Source organism: Urocitellus parryii, chromosome 14, assembly GCF_045843805.1.
Source record: "Urocitellus parryii isolate mUroPar1 chromosome 14, mUroPar1.hap1, whole genome shotgun sequence".
Taxonomy (NCBI): Eukaryota; Metazoa; Chordata; class Mammalia; order Rodentia; family Sciuridae; genus Urocitellus; species Urocitellus parryii.
The window spans coordinates 55,015,709-55,035,180 of NC_135544.1; the positions used below are offsets into that span (position 1 = coordinate 55,015,709).

The 19,472-nt window shown below is 52.0% G+C and overlaps 1 protein-coding gene and 1 long non-coding RNA gene across 9 annotated transcripts in view; both read right to left on the reverse strand.

Annotated features, from left to right (window-relative positions):
• Nucleotides 1-7,062: 7,062 nt before the first annotated feature.
• On the reverse strand, nt 7,063-9,081 carry LOC144250138 (uncharacterized). Its single transcript, XR_013342403.1, has 2 exons — nt 7,839-9,081; nt 7,063-7,654 (listed from the first exon to the last, which is right to left on the reverse strand). It is a non-coding gene; the product is annotated as an uncharacterized LOC144250138 (long non-coding RNA).
• A 47-nt stretch (nt 9,082-9,128) lies between these two features.
• Nucleotides 9,129-19,472, reverse strand: part of LOC144250104 (dihydropyrimidinase-related protein 2-like) — a 236,670-nt gene continuing 226,326 nt past the window's right edge. For all 8 annotated transcript variants that reach the window (XM_077792495.1, XM_077792496.1, XM_077792499.1 and 5 more), the window contains 6 exons: nt 17,272-17,428; nt 16,631-16,772; nt 14,868-15,038; nt 12,021-12,200; nt 11,081-11,246; nt 9,129-9,677 (listed from right to left, as the gene is read on the reverse strand). In XM_077792495.1, coding sequence (XP_077648621.1) covers nt 9,586-9,677; nt 11,081-11,246; nt 12,021-12,200; nt 14,868-15,038; nt 16,631-16,772; nt 17,272-17,428 — 908 coding nt within the window. In that variant the 3' untranslated portion in view covers nt 9,129-9,585. The remainder of the gene's footprint in view (nt 9,678-11,080; nt 11,247-12,020; nt 12,201-14,867; nt 15,039-16,630; nt 16,773-17,271; nt 17,429-19,472) is intronic.

Genomic DNA, 19,472 nt, shown 5'->3' on the forward strand with positions numbered 1-19,472 from the left:
CATAAACGGCAGGACCAGAGAAACAGGACATCTGGTCAACTTGGTCCCCAAGGAGTTAACATCAAAACCCTGAGTGCAAGGGGGAGATGGGTTCCCGTGGAGAGGAACCGGGCCTGAGAGTCCTTCGGGTAGCTCTGTGGGTCATTTCAACTTCTTTGTTTTGTTTGTTTTAATTCCATTTTTATGTTTTAACTGATTCCCTGTGAAGTCTTCCCATCCCCTCAGTAGCGACCTCTTCTGGCCTGCGTGTCTTGGGGTCCAGAGTCACAATCATCGCCCTCCCGTCTTCCTTCCCCTCTAGACTGAGACCTCCTTGGATTCATCTTCCACCTCACTGGGGGCTGCCCGCGGGGTTGGAGGACGGCTGCCTCTCCACAGGGGTCAAAGAGATTCCTGGCGTGAGTGTGCACACCCCACTGTCCTCTCTCCTCCCCAGGTAAGCCCCCGTGAAGGGAACGGAGGAGTGGACACAGAGGACAGCCACATCTGCAGCTGAGACATGACCAGGAAAGCTCTGAGGCACAGCTGGGACCCAGTGCCACAAAGAGCCACACTACTCTACAGACCCTCTTCTCTCAGATGGAGATGATAAGGTCACCATCTAGTGAGGGACACTGGCCTAGGTGTTACCGTTTGGAGTTAACCAGGGGCACTGGCATCAACGGTGTTTGCCAGCCCAGCACCCACCCCTCTTTCAGGCCTCACATCCCAATTTTCCTTTGGAGAAACTCTCTCTCTCTCTCTCTCTCTCTCTCTCTCTCTCTCTCTCTCTCTCTCTCTGTAGGAAGCCACTTGCCTGCAGGTGGGCCCCAAGATTAATTCTGGCCAATGGGATGTGAGCAAAAATTATGTCTGTATCCAGGCTGGACCTGGACGTCACCTCCCTCTTCCTCTTCTGTAAGCCTAGAGGAGGCCCCTGGAGGACACTGCTTCTGCGATTGGAGTGGCCTGGGGTCACTGTTGCCACTTAGAAGAGACTCACACAGGAGAGCCCTCCCTCCACCCCAGGAACAGGTGGCCCCCGAGAATTGAAGGCTATTTGCCCCCAAAACAAGCTTACAGTCTCCTTCAAAGGAAAAGAACAATAAAAGCCAGCACCTGCCTGGTGCTGATCATGGGCAGGCACCAGATACCTTATTCAATCCTCCCTATAAACTGACAGAGTGGAAAACACTGATAATTCTTGGAGAAGGAAGCTGGGACGCAGGCACACAGCCCGCAAGGGGCAGGTCTGGATCTGGTGTCTAAGCCCAAATTCGTTGGGCTCCAGCTGATAACTGCACATAGATAAAAGGGAGAGCAGCTAGGGAGTAAGGCTGGCTATTGATTCAGAGGAGATCCAAGAGGGAAAAGCTAGGGGCGCCCTGGATACAATAATAACCAGCACCTGCTGACCACTTCCTGACGCCGGTCCTAGTGTCCCTTCACACCAACTCACCAAAGCCGCACAACCACCACGGGGGAGGTACTATTATGAGGCCTGTCCTACGGAGGAGGAAACTGAGGCCCGGGCATTTCAATGACTGGTCCACAGGCCCAGCTGAGCCGGGACACCCGCCCACGCAGCGTGGTCTCTGGCTCCTCCCACGACCCAGTGAGACTTGGTCATTCCTTGTAATAGACTGGGACAGTTTTGTGTATTTCTGTCCCCGTACGTTTGCCTGGCACGCTGTCCTTCCTCGTTCTTCAGGAAGCCTCAGTCTGTTCCAGGGAAGAGCCAGTCCCACCGAGTCAGCTCGTCTAGGACACCGGGTGGGAGCGCTTCTTGATTCTCTCGGGGGCTCGCCCATCCGCCTTGGGCTCCCTGGTTTCCCCCCAGGAACCCCTCAGCCATGGCTTCCTGGCCACCCTTTGGGACCTTCTAATTTTAGGTCTCCACCTTCATTCTGGTGCTTGAGCCAGCCAATCCTGGGGGGCGTCGGGGCTGGGACTTTCCCCAAGGCTGCAGGGAGGTCCTTACTGCCCCACCCTGGCCCCCTTCTGGCAACTTTCCATGACAAAGTGCCTGAGAAAAGGGGAGGAAATATGATTTGGGCTCACAGTTCAGAGGTTTCAGTCCATAGTCAGCCCCTCGCTGTGGGCAGGTTGGAAGGCAATGGGGTACCCAGGAAGGGGCGGGCACTGCTGAGGACAAGACAGATCCTCCCAGGACACACTGTGCCCCCCTACGTCCCCCAATAGGCCCTACCTCCTGAATGTTCTCCCACCCACCTTCAGCACCCCCCATGGGGACCTCTAGGAGGGCCTAGTGGAAAGTCCTAGGTCACTGAGTGTGTGCCCTCAAAGTGGGACCCCCCCTCCCTGTCTCCCCACACACTCTTCTGCCTCTCCCCCCCCCCACTCCAGTTCAACACAGATCACTTGTTCTCCATGTGCTCTGACCACGATGTGCCAGCATCTGTCTCCCTTGCCAGAGGCCAAACACATGCCACCTCCTGATCTTGCTCTTTGAACCTCCCAAATGGTGACCTGAAGAAGGCTTTGGTCTCTGTAAGCTAGCTGCCTCGGGTGTTTTGTTGTAGTCATGCAAAGTCAGAGGACCTAAGTGTCAAGGCTGAGCAAAATACCAACCCTCCACCATCCTGAAGAATGTGGAGGTTAGGATGCAAAGGAACCTCTGCGGGAGGGGAGGGAGGATGACTCTGTCCTCAGAAAGGAGGACCGGCTGTGTGTTAAGTGAGTCGATGGAAAATACTGTTAGTGAAGATGAGCCAAGTTTACTGATCATCGAAAACCTATAGAGTTGAGGAGCGGGGGTTTGACCAAGGGGAAGAAGGATGCCCAGAGGGACACGGGGATAACTACTGAGGAGAGAAAGGGGTACCAGTGCTGGGGAGGCTGGTAGCTGAGGCGAGGTCGGGAGGCTGAAGGTGCGTGAAGTCGGAGGGCCGGTGCAGGGGCAGGGGTGTGTGGGAAAGCCGGAGAGGGAGTGGAGACGAAGCAGAGAGCCCACCTCCCTCCATCCAGGAGGGCTCCCCAATCCACCCCAGGGATGCCTGGCTGCACTTCAAAATATATAGTAAAACAGACTGTCTCCCTCCAGCAGAGGGCGCTCAATGCCACCAACAGATTGAGAACAGCCTGCTCTTTCCCCTTGACCCTGGGGATGGGCCAACAGAGGCCTCCCCAAGAGCTGAGCATCACCCCCCCCACCCCCGGCCCTGCCCAGGCCTTAGATGCTGGAGAAACCAAGGAGGGGCGCTCAGCAAGTGGGCCCTGGTGCCACGCCCTGCAGGTCCTCTTCCCTTGGACTGCAGGTCCTGAAGAGCTGGGCAGCCAGACAGCTGGTCCTCCCCGCCTGCCCCCTCCTTCCTGGGGGTCCACCCTGGGTTCTCTCAGGGTCCCTTGATGGAACAGAAGCCTAAGGAGAAACGCTTTGAGTGCATTCAGCGTTTTGCAGATTTGGGGAAAGAGACACAAGATAAAGCTGCAAACATGTGATCCAGGTCAGGGGCATGGCTAGAGGACACAGGGCTCCCGCTGGGCACCCCCACCCCCACTGCTTCCTGTTGGAGGCTGCGTGGAGAATGAGGTGCCCCAGGATGGGGGGGGGGTGTGGAACTCTAGCACTAAGCCAGGCTTAGCTGACAAACACCATCACACGGGGCACCTCCATGTAATCAATTATTTAACCATGAAACTCTAAGCCCTGGCGCTCCAGCACTCCCCACAAGGTCCCTGCGGTTGTGTGGAGCCCCGTAGGGAGGCTGCACCTCTCAGCCTCCACAGACTCCACTGCTCCTGGTGCCCAGAGCCCGTGACCCTCCCGTGGGCACCAGCCCCCTCCAGAGCTAAACCTCAACCGAGTGTCAGTGCGTGTGCCTATCTAGTCTCTTGGGCCCTTTCCAAAGTATTTTTATGTCCTTTTTCAAAATCCTCATAAAATTAATTATGCTACTCAGTCATGTACAAACACACATTCATGATTTTACCAAATCAACAGTTTCCCAAAATCTTAGCTCTAAAATTGAATTATTAGCTTTCAGTGACCCTCATCCTCCCCTGATTTCCTCCTGGGGCTCTGCTGGGGTAGGCTCTCTCACTTCTTACCAGAGCCCTCCCACTTTCAAGTTCAAGTTGGCTCCCAGTGATGGCCCCAGGGCTCTTTCCTGCAAAGCCTGCCTGCCCCTTTCCTCCCTGGGCCTCAGACCACAGGCCTTCTCCTCTGGCACTTCCCATCCCCCTCCCCCTCCCCCTCCTAAGCCAGGGCTTTCCCACTGACAGAGTGAATAAGGACAATTGAAAACACGCCCCATTTCCTCCAGCCTTTGAGTGTCCATCCCTCTCCTACTTCAGTGTGGGGAGACAGCTAGACACAGTGCAGCTATATCCCCTGTGTCTATTTGGGCTCTTTTCTGGATTCTTTTCCATTATTTCTTACATTCACACTGCTACCAATATCTTATCTAATTATAAGGGTTTTCTATGATTCATTGCTGTCTACGAGGCCAACATTTCATTTTTCTCTTATTATAAAATTTTCTGGCCATTCTTAGATATTCTCAGATCATTTTTTCCTAATTTCCGAAAAGAAAATATTTTCCCACCTGTGTCTGTTGAGGACAAATGCCCGTTTCTGATAATAAATCCTCCCTTACAAACCAACTGGCCCCAGGCCGCCTGGACTCAAAACCTGCTTCTGAGCAAGTTGCAAGGCTGTTTCTGACCCCTCATCTGCTCCACAGCACAAACCTGATGCCTCCTTCATAGGTTGCTGTGCAGAGTAGCAGAGCTAGGTGTGAAGCCCTTAGAGCGGAGCCTGGACATCGTGTTAGCTGTCATTGCCACGGTGACTTTAACCAGCAGATTGCTCTGTTCAGCAGTCAACACCATCTCTGATGGCTCACAGTCCTGCAATCTCTGCAGTCCACCAAAGACCTTGACAATCCCCAGTCTTCATCTCCTAATCGTTTCTGTCTCGAGACGAGAGACATTTAGGACACTGTCTGCAGCAGCCTCCTCCAGATCCTGGCAAGCCTCTGCTCTGCCCACGCCCCATTCATGGCTTGCCCTTTACTAAAGGTCTAGGAAAGCTGGGGATTCAGCTGCGGCTGGTTAGATAACATCATCTATCTTTCAGAGAGGGTAACTCAGGCCCACAGCAGTGAAACCATTTTCTGAAGACATCCCTGATCAGCAGCGCTGTCAGGGCTGAGGCCCACCTCCGTCGATGGGGGAAGGAAGAGATGGGCCTTCTATTCAACTTGGGCTCCAGAAACTCGCCAGAGAATGGAGCTTCCCACTCCTGGCACTGCAAGGCCAAGCCACTTCCCAAAGGCTATGTGTGCCACTTACTCTTCCTACCCGCTCCAAAATGTGCCTCTGGAGTAAATCACACTCACAAAGTTACGTAGCTGGTCCAACCATTTAACAAGGCGCTAGTGCCCGGATCCATCTCTAGAGACCCCCTGGCCAGTCCCCTGCAGCCTGCCTCCTGCCACTCTTGCCATCCACCAGGAGTCACTAAGACACAGCTTAGGAGGCCCTTCCAGGACAGCTTTGGTACCTGGGCCCCAGCAATCCTCTTCTCAAATGGGCCCCAGCCTGCTTCTCGTACCTGCCTGAGCTCCTGCTGGGTCTGTCCTGCAGACAGTGGCCCTGTCGGCTGTGAAGGACAGCCCTTGTCAGGATGTGCACACACACCTCTGTTGGCATGGACAGGAACCTGAGCCTCTGAGGTGTGGGAGGACATTGGTGTGGTCTGGGCATTGGAGACGGGCTGTGGCTCTGGGGTCTCTGCTTTCTCTCACCGCAGGCCTTCACACATTAGGGTGAGGTGTCTCATCCCCCTCTTTGGGCAGATGTGATTCCACTGGACCACAGAGGCAGCTCCCAGCACTGTGGCTACCGAGAGGACCCAGGACTCTCCCTCTAAGCTGACTCGGGATTTTCTGGATTTCTTCTCAAGGCCTCATTTATTTCTTTTGTCACTGGTCACTGTAAATGCTGGAACTGGCAAAATCAGTGCTCTCAGAGCTCCGGAAGTTTCCAGGCCCAGGGCAGACACTCAGTGCCGACCCACTTGGGTCTTGGGATCCCCGCTTTTATTTTCCTTTCACCCGATGAGTCTTTCTTTATGAAATCTTGGGACCAGGTACATATTTTTGTAAGTCACTCATTTCCTGTTTGGATAAGTTTGGACAGAAATCCAAAAGGGAGGGAAGGAAAGAGGAGGAAGGGGGAAAACGGAGAAAACGACTTCGACCCTGTGATGGCCCCGGAACCCGAGGCCAGCACCTCACGCAGTTCTCAGGAGCAGCAATGCCCGCGACGTGTTGGTTAACCGGCGACTGCAGGAGCAAGACCTGGCCCTGAGCCGCACCCTTGGCCCTTGGCTGAGGGTCGAGGGAAGCACTGGGGTTTTCTCTCTGGTTCCCTAGCAGCTCCTCTGCTGAAGGGTGGGTTCAAGTCAGCGTGATTCAGTCACCCACCTTTAACGCACCCAGGCAGCACGAGGGTTTTCCACGGTACAGAAGGAGGAGGCCCTGAGACAGAGGGACCCCACCTGAACCTCAGGTGCTCCACTGACTCCCAGGATCAGTCGTATGTCCACAGCAGGTTCCTGGGGACCTCTGGCCTCTCTGGGACGTGTTCTATGAATTTCTGACGTTTGTGGGCTGGGGTCGTGGCTCAGTGGTAGCACATTCGTCTGGCATGTGTGAGGCACTGGGTTCGATCCTCAGCACCACATAAAAATAAATGAATAGAATAAAGGTCGCCTGGACATGGCCACCGTGATGGGGACCGAGTGTCAAGATGAGATGACCTACGTTTTGATGCTGCACTTGTCCATCTACAACTAAAAAAATATTTCTAAAAGATGCTACTTTAAAAAAAAAATTCTGACATTCGGCTTCCGTGCACCCCACAGGATATAGTTTTGCTTGGGATGAGACCTTATCCTATGGCCTGGACATGGCCACCGTGATGTGGTCCGAGAGCTCCTTAACTGGTAGAGTCACCAAAACCAAGCCAAGCCAGAGCTTCCGTGAATATCCAGGGGAGAAGCATTTTTGGAAACCAAGCAGCCACCTCCTGAGCACCCCAACACAGACACACCCCTGAAACAACCACATTTTGCTTTATTAGGTGTTCCATGGTGATATAACACAGAGTTCTTAAGGAATAATAAACACGAGACTTGTCTTTTACCATAATTATTTTGCCATTAAGACAGTGGTTAAAAAAAAAACAAAACAAAAAAAACAAACAAAAACAAAAGTCTCTTCTGGTTACACACATGATCAGCTTTAGCACTGAAAGGTCCTCCACTCAGGGGTCACAATCACAATCGCAAGGATTAAAAACCATCTATTATTAAGTCCTACACTGTTTTAGAGCATCAAGTCACTGCAGTTATTCAGTTCTGAGACACTGTCGATTTATTTTAGCATTTACATATGACATTCGTTTAACAGACACACACAGCAAGCCAACAGGTAAACATGCTTACACAGCTTGCGGAAATCTTCAGATTTTAAACTGTTTTTCTTTTCTTTTCTTTTCTTTTTTTCTTTTTTTAAGAAAACAATCAAAACAACCAAAGTTACCATGACCTGGTACAGGAAAAACAGGAAGACAAGTGAATACTGACGAGCTGCTTGTGTTTCTTAGAATTGAAACAAAAATGTTTTCCAACTTGTTCAAATTTCCTCTAAGTGAAGGTAAGAAAGAAAAAAAAAAAGAAACAAATATATTAAGTCAACCAATTAATTTTTCAAAAGTGCAATTCACCTTTAAAATAACAAATAAACAACAACAACAACAAACCAAAACCCCGACCATAACCCCGAAGGCAAAATGTGTGGATAGACAAGCGTCAAGATGTGATGACCTACGTTTTGATGTTGCACTTGACAAAAGCAGATTTGGTTTCATAGAAGCCTGCAGACCTGACATTGCTTACAAGGACCTGGAAACAGGTTTGGAAAGAAATGCGACACAAGTCAGCAGGGACAGAAAGCAGCCAGCTAGTGTAGGGGAGTTCTCTGAGCCAAGGGAAGGGAGGAGTGTGAGACACGAGGCCACCGTGGTCTAAGTGGGCCACATGCTGGACTTGAAAGGTTTTCTCCCACAACAGCCCTGATGTGACATACAATACATACAACATTTTTCTTTCCTCTTGCAAAGTGAACAGGTCTTGAAGTCAAAGTTCCAAGGGATTTTCTGGGTTGACAAGTTCTCCCTATGTTGCATTACATCTTTTGAAATAATTGAACGGGGGAAAAAAAAATGGTCTTTTCCCCCTAAGGGAAAAGGCCCAATATAGAAACTTTCCAGGAGAAAAAAGATCTGACCCTCAGGGCCAGACTCCCATGGGCAAGGCCCCTCTAAGGTGGTAGATGGCTTGCGGTTGGCTGGTTCACCGGGTTACTGGGTTGGATTTATGGATTGGGCCAGTTAGCTCTGCATTTTTCTCCAATGCTCGGCTCTGTGTGGCTCCATACTGGGCCCGTCCTGGACAGTGTGGGTGAGAACCCAGCCCATCCCTGCACCTGATCAGAGTCTTAAAGTCAGACACACCTCCTCGTGACGGTGGGCGGGTAGCACCACTCTTCCAGGACCAGGATAACATGTACTATGGTCACAAGGGCAAAGCTCAAGTCCTGCTGGACAGGTTCTGGCCTCAGTAAAACTGTTACCCTGGCAATTGGAAAAGACAACGGGGACGGGGGAAAAATACCATCTCAGAGACAAGGGCCAGAGGAAACATGGAGAAAGAGCCAGATATCTGAAGGTACTCATGACTGACAACACTAGAGAGAGAGAGCGAGAGAGAGAGAGAGAGAGCGAGAGAGAGCGCGCGCAGAAAAATGGCAAAGAAAATCCTCAAAAGATCTAATCTGCTGCAAAATCTAGGCCCAAAAAGAAAACTTGCCCTTTCTCAACAGTTGACCCAGAAGATTACAGAATGGCGATGTGGACACTTTGGAGCCTCTCAGGAGGGACAAAGCGAGTCTGCCAACCCCCCTGAGTCAGCATGATGGTTATATAATTGCATCATTAGGATGTCCAGTTCAAACCCTGTGTGTTAATATTGAATCAGACTTTCCAATTTAGTATTTAAAAAAAAAAAAAGAACAAAACTCTAGCCCACCCCTACCCCTCCCCAGCCCCACAAAAAAAAAAAAAAAAAAAAAAGCTTTTTAAAAAATTTAAAAAGAAAAGGAAAAAAAGGCAGCTCTGGGCAATTCACTGTATCTCCCCCCATGAGAAGGAAAGATGCTGACGGGCACAGGGGGGCGCCGTGGAGGGCGCCCTCGCTGGGGTTTGCTTTGTAGCATGTCTGAGTGTTGGGTGCAGCTCCGTGTGGGGACGGGTGGCTAGGCTTGGGTGTGGTACTCATGTACAGGGATGTAGGTGACAAATTCATAACTCCAAGTGAGAGACGGAGTGCAGGGCCCAAGAGGGAGCCCCAGGAACTGGCTGCCCACAGCAACTATCACAGGCTCTTTAAAAAAAAAAAAAAAAAAAAAAAAAAAAAGAGGAAGAAGAAGAAGAAGAAGGAGAAGGAGAAGGAAGGAAGTCTCAGAATGTCCTCAGGTGTCCCATCCCCCATTCCCCAGTGGCCTGCAGGCCAGAGCTCTAGCCCAGGCTGGTGATGTTGGCACGGCCACCAGGGGGCGCCACGATGCGCTGGGTGGTACAGCGGGGGATGTTGTCATCAATCTGAGCGCCTGGAGGGAAGGGGAGAGAAGACAGGGGTGAGGGGACACAGCAGTAAAACAGTCTCCTGCTTTAAACCCAAAAAGCAGTCTAGAAGGGGTGCCGGGCACAGCCTTCTCCGTTTTTTTTTTTTTTTTAAAAACATGAGCTCAAACCCCAAAAAGGAGATGGACCAAAGTTAGCCCAAGAATTACATCCAGGACAAGCAGTCCTCGTGGGGGCCTGGCTGGATCCATTAGTGGGGAAGTAAAACCACAGATAAGACCCCGACTTTTCACCCTGCAGCCTGTCCTGGTTCCTAGGGGGGCAGCTTTTCTGAGGACACAGCAATCTCCCCCTCTGGTATCGTGTTTCCTAGTCCTACACACGCAATGAGGAGCAGGAACACAGGAGCATCTGGGAACCAAAATCCCAAATCCGAAACACTCCCAAATCTGAAACTTTTTGAAAGTCCACGTGACCTCACTAGTGGACAGTTCCCCAGCTGGCCTCGTGTGGGGGCTGCAGTCGGAACACATGCACTCTAAAATGGCATATAGAATTCCCTTCTGATCGTGGACGGTAGATACAAAACATGAGTGAACTTCATGTTTAAACTCGGGGCCAATCCCCAAGATATTTCATTATGACTACGCAAGTATCCCCAATATTTAAAAAAAAAAAACAAACCTGAAATTTGAAACACTTCTCATTCCAAGTACTTGGGATGAGGGACCTACACTTTTATATGACTGCATGACAAAAACAAGGTTCATTCTTTAAACTTTTTGAAAATGGGTAATCTATATATGGCCTATATGGCAATTTTCTAGAAAAAAAAAAAGAGACCTGACAAGAAAAACATCTAATGAGTTATTTCTTTAACATATCGCAGGACTCTGGAGGGTGGGAAGCTCTGGTCACAGGCCCAATGAAAGAGGGGAAGGAAGTTTCAAGGAAGGAAACCTTAAAATCTAGACCTTTCCTCTCACCAAGGGAACATCACATATTTTATCCCAGCAAATAGCTAACAGCTCTCCAATGGCTCTGATCTCAGCATTTTGGTCGAACGTCAACTCAACTGATCCTCACAATCCCATAAGGGAGCTGCTACCGTAGTCCCTGTTCCACGGAAGAGGAGACTGAGGCCCACGTGGAGCTGGGCTATCAAGTTTGCTCCAGACTCCGGGACTACTCCCCCTGGAATAGCAGTGTCCTTCCTGAGGATGGATACAACTAAAAAAAATGTCCTTGCCATCTATTAGACCCTGGACCTAGGAGGGGCCTGGTAGTGCCACAGGTGGCATAAACGAATGTGGAGATTCTGACTCTAAAGATGCATCTCGGATGACAGGAGTGTGTCCCACCTCCCACTGCAACTGCAACCTCACGGAGCTGGCCTGCAGAGGGGCCCCTGGGCAAGCCGGGAACCTACCAGACAAGCTGAATCCAGACTGGTGCAGGTTCCGGACAGGCGGGGCCTGCTGTTTGGCGGGAGACGTCTTGGCTGAGGAGGCTGGGGTGACCGTCTTGGGCATCACGGACACCTCGCACACAGGTCCGTCATACAGGCCGCGAGGGACTCCTCTTAACTCTGCCAGCTGCAAAACACAAGAGCCCCTCTGCTCAGGCCACAGAGGACACCTCCCCTGCTGGGAAGGAACATGGCCTGGAGCCCAGGCGTGAGGAGATGGAGGGCTTTCCTTACAGAGGGGAACAACAGGGACTCATGTGGCGGAGGGTCCCGCAGCTCCAGGCCCAGCTCCCACGAGGTGGGCTACAGGTAACTGGTTATTCCACAGTAACTAACATTTTTTAGATTTCTTCCCAAGGCCCCTCAACCTTAGACCCTGGAAGAGTCCCCTAAACTTACAGTATCATGTCCGAGATCTGCCCCAAGCTCTTTCTAATCTCTCTCTTCCTGTAATTCTCATAGGGCTCCATCCTTCCCCTGCCTCCCAGACCCCAAGCACCAGCTGTGCCCAGACACGGTCGGCTTCCAGGCTCATGACAGCCTCCCTCTCCAGTTCCTGCACCTCCCTTCTCTGACTTGATAAACTCCTACTTCACCTTCAAAACCCAACTCGAAATGCCCCCTCCCAGGACACCTTCCCTGCTCTGGGCTCACGGCAGCTCCTCGCCACAGCACACGCTGCAGGACCACAGGGAGGCACACGCTGCCCTGGCTGGCTCTGAGCAGGCTTCTCCACCCGGACCTCCAGCACCAGAAATAAGAAGATCGGGTCTCCTCATCCCCACGTCCCTCTGTGCTCATCCCAGGATTCTGACGTCAGTGCTTCATACATGTCGGTGGAACTGAACTTAATCTAAGACTTAAAAAAAGAAAAGAAATTCCTAAGAACAAAAGCACTTACCCTGCTCCTTGCCTTGATGCGCTTGTAAACAAAGTCGGGGAAGGGCTTCCGGGGAACGTAGCGCCCTGAGCCCTCGGTGACGTGCAGAGTGCCGTCCTCCAGGACGATCTTCCCCTGGCTGATGACCACCAGAGGAGAGCCCCGGCACTCCATGCCCTCGAAGATGTTGTATTCCAGAGACTGCAAGAGGGGAACACAGGAAGTTCAGAGCAGGCCCCGCCCCTTGCCCCTGCCAGAGTCGGGGCACGAAAGGTCTCTTGCCACCTTCTCCGGCAGGGCAGCCCCACCTCTCACTGACCCTCTAGGCCCAGGCTGGGCTGCGTGGCCCAGCATTTTGACAGGCGTCTCCTATGAGACTTCTCCTGTTGGCTCTCCTCCATCATCAACTAAGGGACTCTCTTACCACCCATGGCATCTCAGCCACAGTAACATCCAGGAGCTGTGTGACTCTGGGCTAGGTCACTTTAACCCTGTCTCAGAGCTTTGGTTTCTTCATCTGTCACCTTTCCAAGTCTTCACTGACAATGACAACACAAAAGGTTTCATCCCTGTGTAGTTCGTCAGAGAACCCTGACATCTCTGAAAAGCCCTTCAGAAGGTGTGTGTCAACCTGGGTCAAGCCATCCACATTATCCCACAACCCCTTGTCTAATAAATACCTCTGCTTGAACCCTTCCAGACAGAGACTGAACCTAGGGCCATCTTCCTGGGTCCCCACCCCAGGTCTGCCATTTGCCAGCTGTGTGAACCTGGACAAGTCCCTAATACCTTCCTCATCCGTAAGTGGCTAAGACCCACTTCAAAGGACAGAGGCCAAGAGCAAATGAAATGAAAGCAGCTATCTGGGGCTTGGCACCGAGGGACATTTGGCTCTTTACTGGTCTTTGCCTACCAGGGTGTGAGCCCTTTGGCAACCAAGGCCTCATGTGACACTTGTACTAAGCCTTGTCACCTAGGAATGAGCCCCTGGAAGGGCTCTGGGGACATCTCACTTTCAAACGCTGGATGGAGGGACCAGCCCCACGGCTCAAAGTACCATAAAACCGAAGCATCCCGGGGTGGGTCACAGCACTGGGTACTCAGCCCTTCAGGCACCTGTAGGCAGGGGCTCCGATACGCGATATCCACCCAGCTCCCCAAAACCCATGCTCATTGCTCCGTGGCAGGAGACACGAGTGACACAGGGTAAACCTCCTGCTGTGACTAATGACACAACAGCATGCTGAGTGCCGGGGCTGTGAGGCAGGTGAGGGCAGAAGAGAGGCGATCTGAAAGCCGCTGTTTCCCCACAGGGTCACCTGCAGGAAAGGCAGGCAGTGCTGACCCTCTAACAGGTCTGAGTGGGAACAGACGGAGCCCAGCCTCTGTCTTCCTGAGGCTCATCCTCCACGGTCCAGAGGGAGCACGCCAGAGGCGAGTCCCCAGGTCATCTGACCTCCAGCCAGGACCCTGTCTGCTCTTTCCATTGCCTCTGGGGGAGGGACTGTGCGCGGGAGGGAAGCACTGTCTCCATCAACCCTGACCGCGGGCTGCGTGCTCAGCCTGGCAGTGAAGGGCCCTGGACGATGTTCAGTTCCAATTCTGGCTCGACTGCAAAATCGCCGTGTGACATAGACCAGTCACTTCCACTCTCAAGGCCTCCATCTATTTATCTCCCCTCGTGGGGTGAGAAAACGCCCTTTACTGGGGGTCACATGACAGAGCAGGCGGGAGTGCCAAGCTAGGTGCCCAAGGATACGTAGGTTCCCCAGAGGGGATCACTCAGCACCCAGACGGGATCGAGGCTGGAAGTGGGCCAGCCAACGGGGACAGAGGGAAGGAAAGGCAGCCCCACACATGGACTGGAGCCCGCCTCGCCGCAGCCCCAGAACCTCTGTCCAAGTGAGCGCCCCAGCCTGTCCTGGAGAGATGCCAGAATCCCAGATGCCCCATGACTCGGGGCACTCGGGTGGGGTCCGTGCTGGCTAGACCAACTAGAACCGGTCCACTGGAGCCAACAGCTCTCCACCGAGAACTGCACCCAGAACCTCCTCTTGTTTCGTTAAGGAAGCACTTCAAGATTCAAGTGAGGTCCTGAGAAGACACTTCGGCCAGAGGCACCCTTCTTTTCCACAGCTCACCTGGTCCATGCTCTTTCGATTTTACACACAGATGATTTTTACAGAGGAATTGTGCTCATGCCCACTGCCCCACAGCATCACAAGACACACAGACCTCAGCTGCTGCGGAGACCGAGACCTTTAAAGACAGCACATTCCCAAGCTTGAGAGCCTAACTGAGAGGCGAGAGCTCCCCACACCTGCAGGTCCTAACCACCATCCAACGGCTGCCCGTATTTCTTCTCTTTGGGGCGAAGTCAAGGTTGATCAATTCACTTAGGACAGTAAAACCAGCTGTCATTTTCCGTCAGGTTCCGGGGTAACACCACCCCCACAGAAAACAATGACATGTGAAAATTAAAGTGCCCGGTAACTCTCAGGACTGTACAGTGACTTCTCTATTCAGGTCCCTGGCACCAAGCACCAGCAAAAGAGGTGCTGCCGCAAACCATGATGCTGGAATGATGCCCAACTTCTAGAAGCTTCTTAGGACCCAATATCACCTTGGGGATGCTGAAGGTAAAGCGTACTCTAAAATGTGGGTGAGAGTAACATTCTTAATGAATTCACTGAAGAAAGTGAAATGGCTTTTTTCTTTTTGTTTGCTCCCTCAACAAATTTCAAGTTATCACACATCCTGGGGAAAATTCATTCCCAGCCCAGCAAGTACTTTTTACAGCCCCTGGGCCTCTCCCTTCCTCTGCCCCTTGTGTGCCTGTAATCCATGTGGATGAGGTGTGAGGCTTACACTGTTATGCGTCTTCGCAGAGATGGTTTTGATGCTGTCAGGGTCCCAGATGACCAGATCGGCGTCAGATCCCACAGCGATGCGGCCTTTCCGGGGGTAAAGGTTAAAGACTTTGGCTGCATTGGTGCTGGTTACAGCCACAAACTGGTTCTCGTCCATCTTCCCAGTGACCTGAGGGGCAGAGCACACACGACAGCAGGTCAGAGAGCTGCAAGGTGGGATGCTATCCAGCATAGAGAAGGGACATGTCACTGGAACACAGAGGTTGCATGTGCCTCTCAACAAAAGAGAGGTGCAGCTGGGTGGTACACGCCTGTAATCCCAACGGCTCCAGAAGCTGAGGCAGGAGGATTGCGAGTTCAAAGCCAGCCTCTCAGCAAATAGTGAGGCACTAAGCAACTCAGTGAGACCCTCTCTCTAAATAAAATACAAAATAAGGCTGGGGATGTGGCCCAGTAGCCAAGTGCCCCTGAGTTCAATACCTGGTACCAAAAAAAAAGAGAGGGAGAGAGGCATAGATGTCGCCTCGCATCTAGTCTACCTGCAGGTCTCAGCTCTGCCTCTGGCTCCACAGAATACAGTAGGCGCCAATCACATTAGCTCAAGTCCTTTCCTTTCCAAATCTGTTCTAAATTCAGTACAACAATGGGCACAGGAAATGATCATGCAGCAAGAGAGAGTAAAAAAGGTACAAATGGCCAAAAAGCACACAAAAGAATATTCACTCTAATCAGTAGCTGAAGAAATTAAAGGTCAAACAATAAGACTCAACATTCACCTATCAAATCAGTACTACTTTGAGCTTTTGGCTCATAGTACCCATTTGGACATGGAGAAAACACTGGGGTGCAATCTTCCTAGAAGGAATGCTAACAATAATATGCATCAACAGCCTTAAAAATGCACACACCCTTTTCCCTGATGATGCCTAGAAACATTATTAAGGATGTGTCCAAGGATGTATCTACATGGATGCCTATCCCGGTAAAAAATATCAGAAATGTTCAAAGCATTGCCAGTGAATCATCATTTAGCACCAAATGGAAAAGTCTGCTATCAAAAACCAAGTGCATTTAAGGATATGGAAACTTTTTCATGGTATATTAAAACTGCCCAAAAAACAGATCTCAAAATACTATGCATGATGCTAATGTTATCGACACACTCTCACATAACATATGTAACCCGTGCACTTAAGCACTCCTTAAAAATGGAAAGGCACTTGCTAGCATGCTCCCTGTAGTTGGGTCTGAAACAAGGTGATTTTTATTTACATAATCTAAAAATTCATCAAGAAACAGAAAACCTGTTGCTGTTACATTTTAAAACATTAAAATGAAATAGACCAAAGATTTCCCCAAAGCTCAGTGCCTGTTCAAACTGGGCATTCCAGAAGCCTGAGGTGGGACAGAAATGCTAAATCCAGACAGCCTTCAGAGAGCCCATTTCCAAAGGGACAAGAGGTAGCTGATTGAGTCACCAGGTGGCTGAGGAAGTTCTCTCCTGACGGGCACAGAAGTCACATTTAAAGACTACATGTTTTCAGGCTCCGCTGTCCCAGAGATGATGATAAGAGACATGTAATACTTAAGGTGAAATGATCTTTCAGGAGTAGTCATGGAGACTACTCCTACTTGTGTAGGAGACTGCCACACAAGTACCAGCTTCTAGAATGTTCTCAACCAGCATCTCAAGTCCATGCCTGCAGATGAGGAGGCAGGGGAGCACCAAGGCGCACCATGAGTGAGGCCCTTGGTCCTTACCACAGCCTTGTCCCAGATGACGGACATCCGCTCCTCCGTGCCGTTGGTGCCCTCGGGAATCAGGGTGAAGTTGTCCTTTCCTACGGCTTTCTGGGCAGTGTTGAAAGTGCAGTGGGCACTGCCAGTGACCTGGAGGTCTCCACTGGAAGGAAACATATCATCGGATAACACTGTGCCCAATCTGTCCTATGAGGAATCTGGGGGAACTCGTGGCACCAGAGAATCAGAACACCCAGGGCTCAGTCCAACAACACTAAAGAGTATGGAGGCCACCTTCACCAGGGGACACTCGCCGGCAGCCCACCAGCACTCTCCTCAGGCCTCCAAGGAGATGGCATCCTCGATGCACAGGTGAGACAACTTGTGGTCAGGGAGGTCAAGTCCTGCAGCCAAAGAGGGGTCTTCGGATACCAACTCATGCCTCATGGCTGACTGTCACGATGGCCCAGCTTTTTATCAGGAACACCCTCCAGGGACAGTGACACAATGACAATTCCTTGTTCGCATCTATCGACCCCAGTTTGGTGCATGCATAAGGGTCTATTTCCAAGCCTGCTCTGGGCCACCGCATGGTCACCTGCAGGTCAGCTTGGCCTGAGGAGTCAGAGAATGTGGAGTGTGAGCAGGGGGCCAGGACTCACCAGGACAGCAGGGAGTTGAGAAAGTCTGGAGTAGTTGGATCTGGGCTCAGGGGTGGCGAGGTGACAAAGGCAGCGGCCTTGGCCCAGTTCTTGCTCCAGTAGTGAGAGCCGTCAGTCCCCAAGCTGGCGGTGATGGGCTCGCCGTACACCACAGTTCCTGAGGGTCAGAACACACGTGGCTCAGTCAGACAGGAGGAGGAGTGGGGCCACCTTCACTGGGGGACACTGGCAGCCCCCACTGCTCTCACCAGCCCTGTGAAGGGGACGGCAGCCTTGTCACAGGTAAGGCAATGCATGCCAGGGAGGCCACGTCCCTCATCTGGCCAAAGCCAGATAGGGAAGGTGCTCCCGGGAATTTCCTGTGAACCCCCCTGTGAAGCCTGCGCATTGTCTCCTGGTGGTCCCAAACAGCCCCCAGGCTTCTGCCTCCCACGCCTGCTCCCAAGCTCCGGGAACAATCTCCAGCTTACTTGGCTTCAAGCACCCCGCCCCAAGTGCCACCTCGGCTCTTCTCGGATGCACTCAAACGTGCCCTTGGGGCTCAGCAAGCGCCCTCTCCACTCACACGTGCCGGTGCCCTGCCCTGTCTAGTTCTGTTGCAAGGCCAGCGAGAGGAAATCACCCAGGACAGGACGAGCCGAAGCCCTGGACAGCAAACACACCACCTCCAGACCTCCCGAGAGGAAGCCTGGACCCGGGTGGCCACGTGAGGGGAGCTGCCCATGTCAGCTGCCATACCCATGGCCGACTTTGGTGGAGTGGCCACAGCCACACTAGTGCGGTCTCAGAGCTTCCAAAGCCTTGGCGAATTTGATACAATGTCCAAGAAAGAACGCCAGCTCCTGCTGCCCAAGTCCTGTCCCCAACTCTGTCAATGCAGAGCCAGCCAGGGTGTTGGGAATCATTTATATACACGGGAAGGCAAACTGTTAGTGACCTAAGCACAAAAATTTTAAAATTAAAAAATAAAAGTAAAAATAAAATAAAAACCACTCCTCACTGAAACATCTACTGCCCTCACTATCCAAAGGTCTCCCCTTTGACACCACGCCGAGAACAACTCGGCCTCACACCATCTGCCCCAGAATCCCATCCTCCGCTCCACTGAATGCCCAGTTTTGAATTTTTTTGACTCCTCTCAATGGCGACACATTGAAGGCAATTTATTCATTTGCACAGAGTAGGCACTCAAAAACTACACGTTAGATGGATCAAACGGCCCAGTCATGTATTAATTAAAGGCATCAGAGCCGGAATTTGAGCTCGGCCAGCCACATCCACCTCTCCTACCGCAGGGTTCGCCCCCACCCACATCGGCCAGCCTAGATTCCCTTCTCCCCAAACACAGGGCCCGGTCAGGAATGCGCTTCCCTTCCTCTCCACAGCTTCCAAAGCCTTATCACCACATAATATTCCACAGCACCCTCTTTGCCCGCCACTTAGAGCTGGCTCGGAGGAGCTGCCCCCTCCTGCCTCAGGAATTCCACAAAGAAGCCCCTGTTCAGCTGGGAGTGGTGGAGGCTCCGGCAGGCCGCTGGCTCCGGGCAATCAGTCCCAGTCCCAAGCAGGAGGAGGGACCCCAGGACCAGGGGGCCTGCCCAGAAGAAAGCCCCCAGGAAGAAGAGTGCCACTCAGGACGACTGGAAGGGACCCTGCCTTCCTGATCCACTCAAGGACTCCCCCAGAAGCTGGTGCAGAGAGCCCACTCAGCTCACCCCAAAGCAGAAAAACAGCCTATGTGACAAGGACTTGTTACAGCCAAGGTCCTTCACCAGATGCCAACAGCTGACCAGGACCCAGGGGCAGCCTCTCACAGGACCTCAGCTCCCAGCTTTGGGGTGGTGCATCCAAAAGATCTTGTTAAGTCTAACTTGATCTGGTTAAGTCTCACTCTCCTGGCCCAGCCAGGTCTGGACGTCCCACCTACTGCTGCCTGCCTGTCTGAGCCCAAAGGTGACATCTGTGTAAGCCCTAGGAACACCAAGGATTCACAGTCCTGAAGGTCTTCTGGTTCTATCCCCACGGCTGTGAGAAAGTTCATGAGAGAAAGGGTGCTTGGAGTAATAAAAACCAACCCAACAACCAGTAAAAACCCATGGTCGGAGGGCCTGGAGGTCCCTGAACCAATGCCCACATTTCCCAGGGTTCCACGTAACTTGTCGTGACTCATCCTCTCACTTGAATTTGCTGCTCAGTCCTGC